Genomic DNA, 16,750 nt, shown 5'->3' with positions numbered 1-16,750 from the left:
TAATTTGGGGTAACCTGGCACAAGATACTGATAAAACGTATCCAATCCCACGGACCCAAATGTATCCTTCATAGCGGAATCGCACTGCAAGTCAATAAGCTCGAGCTGAATGTCAGCTGGCACACCAGAAGGCTTCACTGTAAATGGCGAGCGAAAAAAGCCGAACTTGTTCTCAAGTTCACTGAAAACCTGAAACCTCCGCTCAAACTCTCGCAGCAAATCTGTTATGTTGTCTTTATATTTATCCAAATCGGGACGATCCGGTGCCTTCGGACGCACAGCTGTGAGACATGAGAAGTGCGTGGTGCCACCGCTGGATAGCTGCGTCTCCCACAATTTTGCCTCGTAGCTCAAAGAAGCGCTTGAGTACTACACCTCTGCTTAACCAGCGAATGTTTATTTCCTGGTACTAACTCGTGTCAGTGCCGCATGGTGGACGTGAGCTCTTTTACACATTTACTGCCCTCTAGCGGCCGGAGGGAGCATTTGAGTTGTATTTATTTTAAAGAATCATAACTTTTGATAGAAATGAGCTAGTGACTCGCTTCTTTTTTTGACATACTCAGAAATTTATGACGGGCCGGATCAAATCATCCAACGGGCCGGGTCCGGCCCGCGGGCCGTATGTTTGACATGCCTGCACTAGAATGTAAACAAAGCGTTCGCGACCTTTTAAGAGCAGAGGTGGTGAAGCCTCTTTCATTCAGTATGCCCTCCTGCATCTAAGGGCGAAAAAAAACATCATGCAATGATTGCATACACGTTTAAATCGTTTGTACTCCTTCATAAAGGGGTACTATCTTCATTAAGATGACATTTGCAAACATTAGCACATCTACTGCGAAAATATTTTTTAATATATAACCTGTCAAAAAGTATACCGCCCAGTGGAGTATATTTCAGGATCAGGTGTTTATATTTCTTAGATTAATCTTACTTTAATAACCATTTTGAAAAAAAAAATCACTTTGTTTTGATAGTCCACATTTCATTTATTTATTTTTTTCACATTTATCTGCCAAACAGAATCACCGCACATAACACAAAGCTCACCAAACACTATTTATCAATGTTACATAAACACCAACATTACATGCACTGATGACAACATAAATTGTGAGTTCACATTGTTGGAGTACATGACAGATCACAGACAAAGGAGCAAAATATGACTTGGCAAGCAGCACGAGAGCATGCCTTCCTAAATAGAGTAAAACGTGTGCACAGAACGTGAAACACGCTGCCGTAGAGCAAAACTGGTCCACTCATCTCCGTTTTCCATCAATCAGATCTTGTGATATATGCAGGTGCCGCAATAGCAGCCTGTGTGGTTTCTCACTGCAAAGTTTCTCACTTTTACCTGTAAACAAATTTAAAAAATAAAGTCAATCTGGTGGTTCATTGCTTGATGACTAATGCAGGATTTAACTTGTCTTGTGCTAATCGAGTAAGAAATCTTTCTACTTTAAACGATGAATATCTTTCCAATTAAACTGATACGATACGATAAGTCCCATCTTGCACAGTTTTTTACCGGATGGCTGCTGCTCGCTGTGCAACACGCTGCCTCTGAAGTGATATTCTTCGCGTTCATCATAAATTTCTTGACCCGGAGAGGTGTCGGGTAAGCCCTCGAGAAGCAGCAACCCTGACACTGAAAGATTGGCTGGTCCCGTGAGAAAAGTTTGCTCTTTTTCAGCGTGCACTCCTCACATCCTACTGTATAAGAAGGTAAGCAATGTCAGAAGGTTTCTTTTTGCAATAAATCCAATCTCATCAAGCACAATCTTTGTCTCTTTTTGTTGTTGTTGAAAGAAACAAGTTACAACTTACTGTGTGAAAAGTCCAAGTCGGGATAAGAATTTGTAATATAGAGAAGAGTCGCCAATAAGAAAATAAGTGGTCCAACTGATTTCACCGATCCCATTATGGTTGCAGTGGTTTCCTAATTGCACAAAGACAAATACGTTTAATATATCCAGTCCATTTCTAGTTTCTGTCTTGTTCAGGATCACAGTGTAGATACTGCAATTATCCTACCTTTCTTGTTGTTGACGTTTTCCCTGTGAAGTGTCTCTGCTCAGGATGACTTTCCGATAAAGAGCCGTCCCTCGAAAGCAGCTTTATACCTGTGTGCCTGTTTTCCATCACTTCCTGGAGTAAGGGAAACCTGACAACCCTATCTATCATCTCTCTTCACTGTGCATGATGACCTCTTTAATAATCCCTTGGAAGCAGACAAAGATAAAAGCAACCATGAAACGTCAAACTGTTTTTTTCTTCCATGATGGTCATTGGAATTAATTTATTTGTTACCTAGTTACTAATGGGTGTTTTTAATTAAATGTCATGTCATGAGAAGTAGGAAGTGAATTGAATGAGATTATTTTCAATACTCAGGTAAATTCTAAAAGGCTCACTGCAGATGTAAATGAGAAATAACTGTATGCAAAGAAGCATTTGTATTTTATTAAAAAAAAAAAAAAAAACAATACCTAAAAAACAAGACATCAGTAATGATCTCCTTTGAAGACGATGTCACATAGAATCAATCAAAAAATATTAGATGGTCCTCTCTGAAGCCCTACTTTACTTAAAGCCAGCTCAAACATTCTTTATGTAACTATTATTCTTTCATTATTAACATTTCAATCTTTACATGTTTGCTTGTATTCCAAGGGTGTCTTAGACTGAACATGGTGTTATTGATCCAGTCTGCAAAGTCTGTAAAGCACCTGTCTGAAAATGTCTCACTTGAAGGACGGCTACAGATGATGTTAAGAGGAGCCAAGCAAAGCATTTAGTATCTACTTTTGTTGGCTTCTTAAAGGAAAGAAAATGGAATGTTCTGCCATGGCCAAGTAATTTTGATGATTTCAAGCTAGTATAATAAAAATTTTACTTCTTGAATAGAAAAATAAAGACAGCAAGAGGAATGTGACAGTACTAAATACCATGTCGACCTTGAACGATTTCAAATCCACTGTGCTGGTGTTTGAAAACAAAAATAACAAAAACACTTATCTTTGTGCAAACAACTAAATTAAAGCTGGAAATCTGGAAACAATGTTTGGCAAGTTATGTTTAATGTGAAATGATAGATATCACATATGCACTCAAAAGTACAGAACTACTGTACCAATGTTATTTTAGTTTCACAATATATGTATTTTGAAGATATTTATTTATCCCAATTCACAAATTGCTCAGCTTTCTGGCAGTGTTTAAAATGTGGTGCATGGTAAGTTGGAGGAAGTTGTTAATAAACAGAAAGAAACCTGATAGTCGTTAAGAGGCCAAAAATCTGCCCGGCCCTCCGGTATCTGAAATGTCAAGGATTAATATGAATGTATTTTGTTTCTTGTTCCTAAAGTGCCCTCATCCCACACGCTTGGTTGTTGGGGTGATAAATCCCATGGCTTTTAATTCAATTGACGAGGATGAGGAGGACTCATGTTGACACAAATAGATTTATTTGCAAAATTTGTACACAGCTCTTCGGAACCGCACGTTTGATATTTGTCTGATTGCTGCCGCACTTAAAGACCAAGTACTTATTTACCATGCATACAATAATCCATACATTTTTTAATTCATCCTTTACCATTATATGGTTTAGATTAAAGGGAGAGATTATGTGCATAGAAGGCTTTGCTGTTTCATAACTGCATGAAGGATGGCCTTCACACACTTTGAAGCCAAGAAACTTTGAGAGGCATCAACAGTAAAAAATAAAGTCCTTTGGTCGACAGCTTTGACGATAACTCCTTGAGTAAATATGAAGTATTTTTTCTGTAGTTCTATTAACAAAACACAAACTTCAATGAACATTTTGTTTTTCTCTTGAGGGGAAAACAACCAGTGTCAACCATAGACCCAAATGGAACCATCCACCACCATATGCACTAAGTAGTCGTGCAAACAGATTGCATCTGCTCAAATAATCCAATTCCTTTCCTTGGCATATGGACCCTTTTTCTTTTGTCCATGTTGATTTGCGTGAAAGCGATGAGAAGAGTGACACAGTGTGGGTGAAAGGGGAACCTTCAGTAATCACAAAAGGCCTTCACTACAGCAAACCCACTCCTGCTTTAATAAATTGATAACATAGTAAAATAAAATACCGCAGAGATATACTAAACCAATGTTAGATTTGTTTCTATCAACCAAACGAGGTGAAATAAAACTATAATGTATAAACTGTTCAGTTGGTCCTTATTATTATTTATTAATGTGTTATTACCACTTACAACCACAGCGCTATTACAGTAAGTGGGAGGTTTAAAATAAAAGAACAAGCATATGAGTGTGATAGTATCCTTGATGTTTGCCACATTTGACGACGGTCAGGAGAGAGCCTCTGTCGGTCGAGCCCTAGTCTACTGTACAAACGCTTACAAGGCAGAGCCCGTGCACAACTCGACAAGAAACCCCATCGACGAGACAAAACTCGAGGCGTGAACGTGGCAGCCATTTTACATCATCAAGAGTGAATGACTGAGGCCGGACCCGTGCCGGGAGTTTTCCACTTTTTCCGTCTTTCAAACATAACCTATATCTTCCAAATTACCCTACACCGTATACGGTGGTGATCCAGCGGCAGGTAGGGCCATTGCTACTCTTCGATTGCGTTATCGTTGCCGGGTTTGTGTGTGAAAAGTCCGACTAGTGCGCTGCTGTTTCAAACAATGTGGAAACTGGTGGTGGCTGGGGACGAGTTCTCTGGACCGGCTTTTTGAAAATGGACTCTTCCTATGTGGCGGCACGTTGGCAGAGCACGCAACTAGCAAGCTAAATATTTAGCCCAGCATGCTTCTAACAATACAATTCAAATGTACTTCGATATTATCCGAACCAGTGAAATCCGTGCCGACCGTTGCCGATCTAACAATGGCCTCACTGAAATTCCGTTCGAATTAGCATGCTAGCATAAACTAGCCTATTTTGACAGATCATAGAATTGACACGCTCATTGTTATTACATGCTAACTAAAGCTAATTGGCTATTTATTACCTATGTTATATTTGTAGATCACGGAAATGGATTGTCATTTAAAGTAGAAATAACCGATGCAATCTCAAATGCTTTACACAAACGTGCGGTGTTATTGTCCGGTAAAGCCACGGCTAGTTAGATTAGCATTAGCCTTGAATACGAGCGCCTAGCTTGATCAACGTGCGCGAGGCACTCCTAATCAAACTACTTCAGCACGCCTCGAACTAATTCAAGTTAAACGTTTTGAGGCGTGTGTAACAATTTCACTCTCTTTGGAATTCGTAACTCCAAAATCGACGCGGGAGGGATGAGCACATTTTCTTTGAAAGCACGTGCTTACAGACCTGACAGTATGAAAATCACTTCAAGGCAAATATTCGACAGCCCAAATCAAATGTCTCCATCGGGTGACATTTAACTAGTGTAAGTTTAACGTGATCTTAAAAAATAATTGTACCCGGCAGTTTAAAGAATTTGGCTTGCGGAGTGCGGCAATGTGATTTGAGTGTCGGCCTACTCAAGCTTAGACGGTCCGAACAAGCTAAAGCCAAAAATATGTTTAATTATAGCACCGATGTAGTAGTACTCATAGAATAGCACGGGGCCTAACGCTAAACGATGCGATCTTCACATTTAAGTGACAATCACGGAAACTGGAGCACTCGCTGATGGAACACGTGTATCAGCAATCTAGCCTGTGCTGAAGTCAGCACTCAGAAGATACGCTAACATGTAATTTGGAGCCCAGAGCAGGGGAGGCTTCTGCACTAGAAACACTAACTTAGTCCACACTGGACGAAGCTTTTTCACACCGACCTGCAGCAATGTCTTGTTATCAATCGCCGTGGAGAATTGGGTGTATGTGAGTTGTCTGTTTAGCGCCCAATATTCCGTCCATGTCCAGTGCCCATGCAGGTTACTTGATACAGTATATATTTGGATAAAGAGTATAGATGTCTGGAGACCACGCAGCTCTTAACAAATTTAGCACTCTTGTCCTCCGCTATGTACTTCACAGAGAAATGACAAATGTGAAATATCTACCTGTCAAGTTTGAGACTTACCACTATCCTAAAGTCATCCCAAACTATGCCATTGCACCAGAATTAATTTGGCTCATTGCATTTACACAGATTTCTGGGGACATGGCCACAGAACATATTAATGGGAATGGTCCAGAAGAACCAATGGACACCTCTGCTGCAGTTACCCATTCTGAGCACTTCCAGACTTTATTAGATGCTGGTTTACCACAGAAAGTTGCTGAAAAACTAGATGAAATTTACATAGCAGGTAAGGCACAGTTAACACATTTGCATATGATAATAATATGCAACCCTTTTGTCGAAAAATATCTTGCATGTACTGTCACTTCATCACCGCTTTGAGTGGGGGATTGGGATCCCGAAGCAACTTTTTGTGGTTCCTCCCAAAATGGGTACTGCAGTGCTACATAATATTAAATTACACATCACAGCAGTGAAAGTGTAAAACTGTGGCAGCATTTGCATTCCCTATATGGTTGCTTGACTGGTGTAAGGTCAACAGAGTTATTCCCTCCCCGTGGATACTTTATAGCCTATCCAATTTCCTATTCACTTAACCACAATTTATTTATTTATTTGAGCAGTTTAAATTAAAAGTTTGCCCTTTTGGTCAGCCAACTCTCCAAAAGTACCAGTCAAGCTTTTTTCCCCCCCTTTCTCCCTCAATTTTTCTTAAGCCATATTGGTCCAAGGCAGAAACAATGGCAACATCTCTCTTGAGTGTTTGGCTGTCTAGGACAAGGTGATCTAAAGCACAGTAACTCATTAGGAAGTCTTAGTTGCATTGTCACATCTGCTGTGAATAATTCTGCAATATCATGCCATTTGGAAAATAAGGTGCAGCGAATGAGCACAGCTCACCTCTCTTTATGGTAGACCCTTTATAACCCCTTAACAGAAGTTTGATCATTCTCTGCACGAAAAAACTTTCTATGCTCCTTTTCAGTGCCCATGAATATAGTGCAAGTTTGGTACTCAGCTCTTTGCCTCTGCGTGTGTTTGCTCCACCATTACTGCAGGATTGGTGTCACACAGTGACTTGGATGATCGAGCAATTGAGGCTCTGAAAGAATTCAACGACGAAGGTGCTCTTCAAGTCCTTTTACAATTCAAGGACAGCGACCTCTCACATGTTCAGGTAAGGGAGCAGCAGCAGCCATAATGTTTACGTTTCTTCGCCTGAGATAATAGACATAGCTCAGAGATTTAGAATGAATGGCTCGATGGCCAATCAATAGATTCTCCAGTGTAGAAAATGATGGTCAAATGCCCAATCCCTGCCCCACACCATATCAAGATGATGTTAATTTGTCATGACAAAATCATCTCATTAGGTGCCATTAGCCTCATTTACTGAATGTCACTTTTTTCGTGTGTCTGTGTTTCCCCCCCCCTCTATTTTTTAGAACAAAAGTGCCTTTCTTTGTGGCGTGATGAAGACATACAGGCAAAGAGAGAAACAAGGGACCAAAGTGTCGGACACTAACAAAGGACCAGATGAAGGCAAAATCAAAGTGAGAACAAGTTACAAAAGCGCAGTAAAATGTAACAGAGTAATAAAAATGAACAGAATCAGACTTGTTACATTACTTATTACATTTACATTTGATTAAGTCCTATAACATTATTGTAACTATTGTCAGGCCTTGCTGGAGAGGACTGGCTACACACTCGATGTCACTACAGGCCAGAGGAAGTACGGCGGTCCGCCACCCGAGTCAGCTCACTCGGGCGCACAGCCGACTGTTGGGACAGAGGTATGAAAAGTTGTTTGATTTATTTGTAGGTTATTTATGCAGCTGTAAGTCATCTTGATGACAAGAGTAGTTCAGGTTGATTACAGTGGACGACAGTAGTAAAATTGGTTAGTTACAATTATGGTTGACCGCTAAGAGCTGGTTGGATACCTGAAGTTAAGATTATTGATATCGCGTGGCTTTAGCCCACTTTATAATAAGGACACTCGCCATGCTAACGTTTCTCCTTCCGCCAGATATTTGTTGGCAAAATCCCCAGAGACCTCTTTGAAGATGAGCTGGTTCCTTTGTTTGAGAAAGCTGGCCCTATCTGGGACTTGCGCTTGATGATGGATCCCCTTAGTGGCCTGAACAGAGGCTACGCCTTTGTCACTTTCTGCACCAAAGAGGCGGCACAGCAGGCTGTCAAACTGGTACGTTGGAACGTTAAGTGAGCGAGCGTAGGATTTAATGGTGAAGACAAATGAAATATTAAAAAAAGACATTGGAGAAACATGTCTGTCTAATAGACACGACCGCACTTTTTGTCATTGTTGTCCCGCAGTGCAACAACAATGAAATCCGACCCGGCAAACTAATTGGCGTCTGCATCTCTGTGGCCAATAATCGACTGTTTGTTGGCTCCATCCCCAAGAGTAAAACAAAAGAACAAATTGTTGAAGAATTTGCAAAAGTCACAGGTGAGTTGTTACCGTTTCGCCAAACTACAATTGTGGTTTTCAGTAGTGTAAAGCTGAACCTTGTTGGATCTTAATCTTTCCTTTTCCTGCTTTTTATGATCTGCAGAGGGTTTAAATGATGTCATACTGTATCACCAACCTGATGACAAGAAGAAGAACCGTGGCTTTTGCTTCTTGGAGTATGAAGACCACAAGACGGCGGCTCAGGCCCGCCGGCGTCTGATGAGCGGGAAAGTTAAGGTCTGGAGCAACGTGGTCACCGTTGAGTGGGCGGATCCCATCGAAGACCCTGACCCAGAGGTCATGGCCAAGGTAAAGCTCGAAGGCTTTTTCTGCTGCATTTGACCGATTTGTGTCATGATGAAATTTGCTTCTGTTGACAGGTGAAAGTGTTGTTTGTGAGGAACCTAGCTAGCTCTGTAACTGAGGAGATTCTTGAAAAGACATTTAGTCAGTTTGGCAAATTGGAGCGTGTGAAGAAATTGAAAGACTACGCATTCGTTCACTTTGAGGAAAGAGATGGTGCTGTTAAGGTACGGAAATAAGAGTGGCTAACCTTGGAACAAGTGGGCTATGGGAACTCATTCTAATTGTTAAACATTTTCGCAGGCTCTTGGTGATCTCAATGGGAAAGATCTGGAAGGAGAACATATTGAGATTGTGTTTGCCAAGCCTCCAGATCAGAAGAGGAAAGAGCGCAAAGCGCAGAGACAGGCAGCCAAAACACAAATGTAAGAGGAGTAAAACCAGATCTTGTGGTATTAAAGTTGCATTTAGAAGCACCCCTCCCCAAACACACGTGTTTAAACATTTTGTTTCCTTTCCCAGGTATGATGATTACTATTACTATACGCCTTCCCACATGCCGCCACCCACGAGAGGCCGCGGTAGAGGCGGGCGCGGGGGGTACTCTTACCCTCCCGAATATTACAGCTATGAAGACTATTACGATTACTACGGATACGACTACCACAACTACCGGGGTGGCTATGATGACCCCTTCTACAGCTACGACGATTTCCAGGGCTCTGGGAGAGGCCGAGGAGCAAGGGGTGGTATCCGCGGCGGTGTCGGTCAGACCAGGGCCCGTGGCGGCATCACACCGAGGGGCAGATTGACCTTCTCGCAGCGGGGCGGTCCTGGAACAAGCAGAGGTAACTAAACTATGTGATTTTACAATTTGTAGCGGGACAATTCCGTCAGATCGCCAAAGTTATTGTGCGCTAGCAAACTGAATTTGTCTTCACCTCTGATTGGTCCAGCAGGGAAGCGGGGCCGAGGCCGGTCCTGACCTGTCACTCACAGCGGATACTGACCTAATGTGTGGGGTTACACCATGAGCTGCAAAGGATGATGAAACGACGACGACAACAACAAAAACGAAGTGTGACAAAAAAAAAAGGTCCAATGATATTCCAGCCTTACAGAAGAAGCATCTCCCCCTCCCCAAGTTTTGTTCTTAGAAGAAACTGCCACCTTAAAAAAAAAAAGATGACCCCACGATTATTGTATTTGCCTAAGCCTCTTTCGCCCCTCTATAGCTGGCCCTGATGCAGGGTTCCATTTATTGCCCTAACAATCTCCCCCCATTCCCTGTCCCCGAATACGCCATTCTTAAATAATTATTAATGAATTTGCACTTTTAAGTTTCTTAGGTTTGAAGTGGCTCGAAGGAGCTTGATGCTATTGTATATTTTTGTGCTAATCGCAATTTTTTAATGTTGGAATATCCATGTTAATCGTTTTGATGTGGATGTTTGAGAGAGAACATTTGCAGGTTTTTATTTAGGGTGTACCCACCTGGCATGGATAAGTCAGGCATTCCAGGAAAGTGGTTCTTTTCAGAACTTGTCTTTAAAGGGTTGGTTGACTACCTCAGTACAGAGGACTAAACTACCCGGCCTGTACTGTAAATAGGGAAACTATATTGATGAAAACAGGGCTTGTTCTCGTAAAAAGAAAATATGCACAAGAGCTGTAGCACACAAACAATGTACTTAATGTAAAATAGTCATTTTCGCTGCAGCTCTGACACTGCAAACAGTCAAACTGGGCATGCAAAACATTCTCATGAGATGAGAGAGAACAAGCTCTGCTTTTATCCTATTTTAAACTGAATTAGCTGCCTCGCTTCTTCAGAGTATGTAGTTACTGTTTGTATAGTTTTTTTTGGATAAAATGTTACTTTTGTAAAGGCTTCAATGTCATGGGCATCAGACTGCCTTTGATTTTAACCGATAACAAAAATAAAAGCCCTGCAGTGTCCCTTTTGTGCCACTGTTAATCTGGTGGGTTTGTTTTTCTATTGAAACATCATCAAACATTAACGCCGGACGGGTCCCTTGAACATCTCCTAAGCCATTGACTAACAGAATATGTACAAGATACTTGTCATGGTTTTGGTGTGGGATCATCAACGTAACATCTTGGTAGAAGGGATGCTGCAGAGAATACATTCTATTTCCAGGTATAGCTCCAAGGAAACTGTGCTGATCAATTTCAGTTTTCTATACAGTTAACTCCCTCAATGAAATCATAACCACCTTTTGAGAAAAAAAAAAGATGTTAGCAGTTTTAAACTATTGTTGGTGGCCAACAACATTTTTGCATTCCTGCAAATAAATTGTTTTATACTGTAAAATGGAGGTGAGTGTAACTTATTTTTGTAATAAAGTTTTTGATTTCTATGTGTGTCTTAAATCATTTGATGAGAAAATTGCCAGTGATGCAATTGAAAAATATTGTAGGCCTGCTAATTATACAAATCTTAATATGTAATTGCACGTTTCTATATATTACCGTGCACCTTAGTATTCAAGAGCTAAATTCCTTGCAGGTTTAAAGATGTCACAAATGCAAACTCCCTCGATGGATTTTGCACGACTTTATATGTCGAGAGCAATGGCGTGGCTAAAGTCACTCATTTTACTAGTCGCGTGGCAAACTTTGCCTCTAAAAATCGATTTAGGTTCTCATTCCATCGATATAACGTTGCTCCGTCTTCTTTAACAATAGTTCCTCAAAATTGCCACGTAGAATTGCCTTCTTAACAACACTGCTTTTTGTGCACAAATGTTATGTATTGACTTGGAAGTGTTGTTTCTCGTTTGCATATTGCATTGTTTGGTATGCTCTACTTTTTGTTGCCCTTCTCCGTGCGGTGTGGAGGTGTGATTGGTCAGCGGATGAATATCATTGTGATGAGGCTTGTTCAGGAAATAAAAACACGCTAACAAAAGTAACGTGAATCTGTGCTCTTTACAAAGGTTATGTAAGAGAATAAACATAACAAAATTGGCGACGAGACTTAAAAAGGACCCTACAAATGCGGAGGTGGACCGGACACAAGTGAATAGTGCTTCATGGACTTGGTTGTGTGGACGTAAGTTTCGTCTGCTCGCCCCGAATTCTGCTCTGATCAAGCAAGCCGGAGGTGAGGACGGGTGTCGCTCAGGACCAAGGTAAAAGTGAACGGACGCCAAGAATAGTGAAAAAAATGTCCGGAATCTTGGGAAATATGGACATATTTGACAGTTCGGTAGAAGACTGGACAACTTATGTGGAAAGAGTTGAGCAGTACTGCCTAGCTAATGAGATACAGGACGAAAGAAAAGTAGCTGTCCTACTCAGTGTCATGGGCGCCAAAATGTATAACTTACTCCGTAGCCTGGTCGCCCCAGCTAAACCGGCAGACAAAACATTTGATGAAATAATGCAGATAATGAAAAGTCATCTAAACCCAGCTCTTCATTGACTTCATTGACTTCATTGAGAGGTAGAAAGCAGAGGGAAGAATCCCTTGTCAGCTCCTTCACTTCCCGGACGTTGAAGGGATGCTACCAAGCATCACCTTTCAGACTTTAAACACTGCGTCAATACTTCGCTTGAAACTTTCCTCTGACTGGGCTGTGATACATGATTCGGGTAGGCGGTTCCAGCTATTAACTACACGGGTAGAGAGAGTGGCGTCACCATGGATGCGTAACCTCCTCGGTTTGTATAGCTTCAAACTGTGACCACGTGTCGATGTATCATTATTTAAGATGAAATACTCCCTCAGGTCTTCACCAAGTTCGCCTCGGAGAATGCGCCGGGTATATATCAGATCTCCTCGGTGACGACGGTAGGCCAGAGAGAAGAGATTCAGCTGTTCCAGTCGATCTTCGTAGGAAAGCTGGTGAAGTTTTGCAACTGTTTTCGTACCGCGACGTTGAACTCGCTCCAGCATATCGGATTCGTACTTGGTCAATGGGAATACTGCAGGCAGTCCGTACTCAAGAATGGGACGCACGTGAGAGATAAACAGGGGTCTGAAAATCGCAGGAGTCATACGGGCAAAAGACCGTCTGATGGATCCAAACATCCTGGTGGCAGCGGTGACCTTCTTCGTGGTGTCAAGACTAGTCTTTAGGTCTGACGACACTATGACACCAAGGTCCTTCTCACTTGTGGTGTTTTTAAGGAGATATCCTCCAATATGGTACGCCCCGAGTGGATTCTGAGTTCCCATGGAGAGCACTGAACATTTGGCATGGTTTATTGGAAGCAGCCATTTTTCCGTCCAACTTTGGAGCCTATCTAACACGTCTTGGAAACGGTCAGCATCCTCGACGCTAGTAACTTCAGCCCAAAGTTTTAAATCATCCGCGTACAGTAAACACTCAATGTTCAGTTCCTTCGGGAGATCGTTGACATAGAGCTTGAAGAGTTCGGGTCCAAGGACCGATCCTTGTGGCACTCCACTAGACATAAGCACAGGCGCTGAGTATGCGTCGTTGACTTTCACTCGCATATAACGTCCTTCCAGAAAGTCAGCAATCCAGGATAAGATCTTCCCAGTTACACCAACCCTTTGGAGTTTAAGCAGGAGACGCATGTGAGGTACTCTGTCAAAGGCTTTGCTAAAGTCCACGAAAATGACATCAAGGCATTTACCAGCGTCGACGGCAGCTACCCACTTCTCTCTGGCTACTAAGAGATTCGATACACAGGAACGTTGGTGAATCTCCATTGGTGATTGCTGAGCGCTTTAGATTTCACAAGAGAAACCAGTCAAGGACGGAGACGGTGTCAGAGTACATCGCAGAACTGAGGAAACTGGCCGAACACTGTCAGTTCAGAGACGGACTTTCAGATGCTCTGAGGGACAGGTTCGTGTGCGGGCTGCACAACGAGAGCATTCAGAAACGGCTTTTGACGGAGGACAAACTCACCTTGCAACGAGCAGTGGAAATAGCTGTTTCAGCGGAGACAGCAGCAAGGGATGCGACGGAGCTTCAAGGTAAAAACGCAGCCACAAGCTCTGTGTTTAAACTGCACACCAAACGGCATAATACCAAAGCAAAGCCCTGTTTCAGATGCGGTAAACAGTCACATGACCCCGCAGAGTGTTGGTTTAAGGATAAAGACTGCCGACAATGTGATAGAAGAGGGCACATACAGAAGATGTGTAAATCAAAGTACAGTAATGCAAAAGATAAACACAATATAAGAAAAGGACAAAAATTGCACAAAGTAGCACAGACAGATTCTGACAGTTCAAGTGAGGAAGAATTGGCTTGTTTAGGGCTGTGTGCTACAGAAGAGAATGACGGTGATGTGATTTGGCTGACACCAAAAATTAATGGAGTGCCATTAAAAATGGAACTGGACACAGGGTCAGCACTGTCGATCATATCATTCAACGACTACAAGAAAATGTTCCCAGACACTAAACTGTCACGCACCAGTGTAAAACTGAAGACATACACAGGAGAAAAGGTTGCACCACTGGGAAAACTCAAAGTGAAAGTGAAATACAGAAACCAAAAGTGCAATCTTGAGCTGTTCGTCCTTAAAGAGGGAGGTGTACCACTATTTGGTCGTAGATGGCTACGACAAATCAAGCTTAACTGGCATGAAATAAAGTCCATGCACATAGCCTCCAAACAGCTCACAGACATGAAGTTAACTGAGATACTGGATAAACATGCACATGTGTTCAGCGAAGGCATAGGAACAATGAAACACATCAAAGCACGTCTCGAGCTGGAAGAAGGTGCAAAAGCAAAGTTTCATAAAGCACGCCCTGTTCCATATGCGCTACGCCCAAAAGTTGAAGCTGAGCTGCAAAATCTCATGGATCAAGGAATAGTATCCAAAGTGGACTGGTCTGAGTGGGCTACACCAATCGTACCTGTTGCCAAGAAATCTTCAGACAAAGTGCGCATTTGTGGTGATTTCAAAGTAACTGTTAACCCTGTCATGCATGCAGACCAGTATCCACTCCCTCGCATCGATGACATTTTTGCATCTCTAGCAAATGGTGAGCACTTCACAAAGATTGACCTCGCACAAGCATATCTACAGATGGAAATGGATGAAAGTTCACGCAAGTACCTCACCATAAATACTCACAAAGGACTATACCAATACAACCGGCTTGTATTTGGTATTACAAGTGCCCCTGCGATATGGCAACGTGCAATGGACCAAGTGCTACAAGGAATCCCAGGTACTCAATGTTACTTGGATGATATTATTGTTACTGGTTGGGACAAAGAGTCACACTTGCAAAACTTGAATGCAGTTCTAACGAAACTGGAAGAATATGGTCTAAAAGCAAACAAAAAGAAATGTGAGTTTTTCAAGGAGTCCATTGAGTATTGTGGACACAAAATAGACAAGCACGGACTTCACAAAACGCAAGACAAAATTGAAGCTGTAGTAAATTCTCCACAACCAGAAAATGTCACCCAGTTACGCTCATTTCTTGGCCTTGTTAACTATTATCACAAGTTTTTGCCAAACCTTTCCACTGTGCTGCACCCACTGAATGCACTACTGCACCAAAAGGCAAAGTGGGACTGGACTAAAGACTGTGAACAGGCATTTACAAAGGCAAAGGAACTCATTATTTCAGACAAGGTGCTCACACACTTTGATCCAAAGCTTCCCCTATGTCTAGCCTGTGACGCTTCACCTTATGGCATTGGTGCAGTTCTATCTCACAAAATGACTGATGGCTCTGAACGCCCCATTGCCTTTGCATCACGCTCTTTATCACCAGCAGAGCGTAATTATGCACAGATTGACAGAGAAGCTTTAAGCTTAGTGTGGGGTGTTAAGAAGTTTAACCAATACCTGTATGGAAAACACTTCATGCTGATTACAGATCACCAGCCTCTTGTTTCCATTTTCAGTCCAAAGAAAGGTGTTCCTGCTATGGCCGCCGCTCGTTTACAACGTTGGGCTCTCTTTCTTGGAGCACACACCTATACCATAGACTATAAAGGGACGAAACTACACGGAAATGCAGATGGTCTCTCTCGCCTTCCTCAACCACTGACAGAGAAGGCTACTGATCCTGCTTTAAATCTTCACATGCTGCAAATGGAACCACTTCCGGTGACTTGCGCTCAAATAAGCAAAGAAACAAGAAACGACCCTCTGCTATCTCGAGTGTATGACTTAACTGTTAATGGCTGGCCAATGCATGCAGATACTGAACTTAAGGACTATTTCACCAGAAAAGACCAGCTTACTGTGTCCCAAGGATGTGTCCTGTGGGGGTCACGCGTTGTTGTACCTCCCAAACTGCGATCCAAAGTTCTAAACTCGCTGCATGATGGGCACATGGGGGTAGTTAAGATGAAGAGTCTTGCTAGAAGTTATGTGTGGTGGCCTGGCCTTGACAACCAAATTGAAACTCTGGTCAAAACATGCAGAGGATGTCACCAGACTCAGCGCTCACCTCAGATTGCCCCTGTCCACACTTGGGAATGGCCTGTTGCCCCATGGCAACGCATTCACATTGACTATGCTGGACCTTTCATGGATCACATGTTCCTTATTGTGGTCGACGCTCATTCAAAATGGCCCGAGGTTTTCACTGTAAAAAAAGCAACTACAACTGTAACAGTGAACCAGTTACAGATGCTTTTTGCACGTACAGGATACCCTCTTCAGCTTGTAAGTGACAATGGTACCCAGTTTACTAGTGAGGAGTTTCAGATCTTCCTGAAAAGCAACGGAATAAAACACCTTACTTCTGCTCCTCACCACCCTGCGACGAATGGACTTGCTGAACGTTTTGTACAAACTTTCAAACAGTCGATGAAAGCCAGTAGGAGGGAGGAAGTTCCACTACAGCAGAAAATCGCCAACTTTCTGCTAGCCTACAGAAACACTCCACATACTACTACTGGACAGTCACCTGCAATGTTGTTCATGGGAAGAAACCTAAGATCTCGTTTAGATCTCCTGAAACCTGACATCCGAGAACATGTTTCA

The 16,750-nt window shown here is 42.3% G+C and overlaps 2 protein-coding genes across 3 annotated transcripts; one reads left to right on the top strand and one right to left on the bottom strand.

The window, feature by feature from the left end:
• Positions 1–985: 985 nt before the first annotated feature.
• Positions 986–6,073, bottom strand: cga (glycoprotein hormones, alpha polypeptide). The gene is made up of 5 exons (XM_061301515.1): positions 5,813–6,073; positions 2,041–2,227; positions 1,834–1,945; positions 1,535–1,719; positions 986–1,360 (listed from the first exon to the last, which is right to left on the bottom strand). Exons 2-5 carry the CDS (start codon positions 2,188–2,190, stop codon positions 1,286–1,288), a joined length of 522 nt encoding a protein of 173 aa, XP_061157499.1. The 5' UTR covers positions 2,191–2,227; positions 5,813–6,073; the 3' UTR covers positions 986–1,285.
• Positions 4,341–11,166, top strand: LOC133169369 (heterogeneous nuclear ribonucleoprotein Q). 2 transcript variants are annotated; one of them, XM_061301513.1, is made up of 12 exons: positions 4,342–4,603; positions 6,130–6,289; positions 7,062–7,180; positions 7,449–7,556; positions 7,686–7,799; positions 8,036–8,212; positions 8,344–8,479; positions 8,586–8,791; positions 8,863–9,012; positions 9,089–9,210; positions 9,308–9,633; positions 9,742–11,166. In XM_061301513.1, the coding sequence occupies exons 2-12, from the start codon at positions 6,142–6,144 to the stop codon at positions 9,768–9,770; spliced, it is 1,635 nt and encodes a 544-aa protein (XP_061157497.1). In that variant the 5' UTR covers positions 4,342–4,603; positions 6,130–6,141; the 3' UTR covers positions 9,771–11,166. The 2 variants fall into 2 exon arrangements, with proteins under 2 accessions (XP_061157498.1, XP_061157497.1); XM_061301514.1 differs by lacking the exon at positions 6,130–6,289 and having other exon boundaries at positions 4,341–4,603.
• Positions 11,167–16,750: the final 5,584 nt, after the last annotated feature.

This window comes from Syngnathus typhle, linkage group LG16 (genome assembly GCF_033458585.1).
Source record: "Syngnathus typhle isolate RoL2023-S1 ecotype Sweden linkage group LG16, RoL_Styp_1.0, whole genome shotgun sequence".
Classification (NCBI taxonomy): domain Eukaryota; kingdom Metazoa; phylum Chordata; class Actinopteri; order Syngnathiformes; family Syngnathidae; genus Syngnathus; species Syngnathus typhle.
The sequence above is the reverse complement of the archived record's forward strand: the minus strand, read 5'-3'. Positions and strand labels throughout refer to the sequence as shown.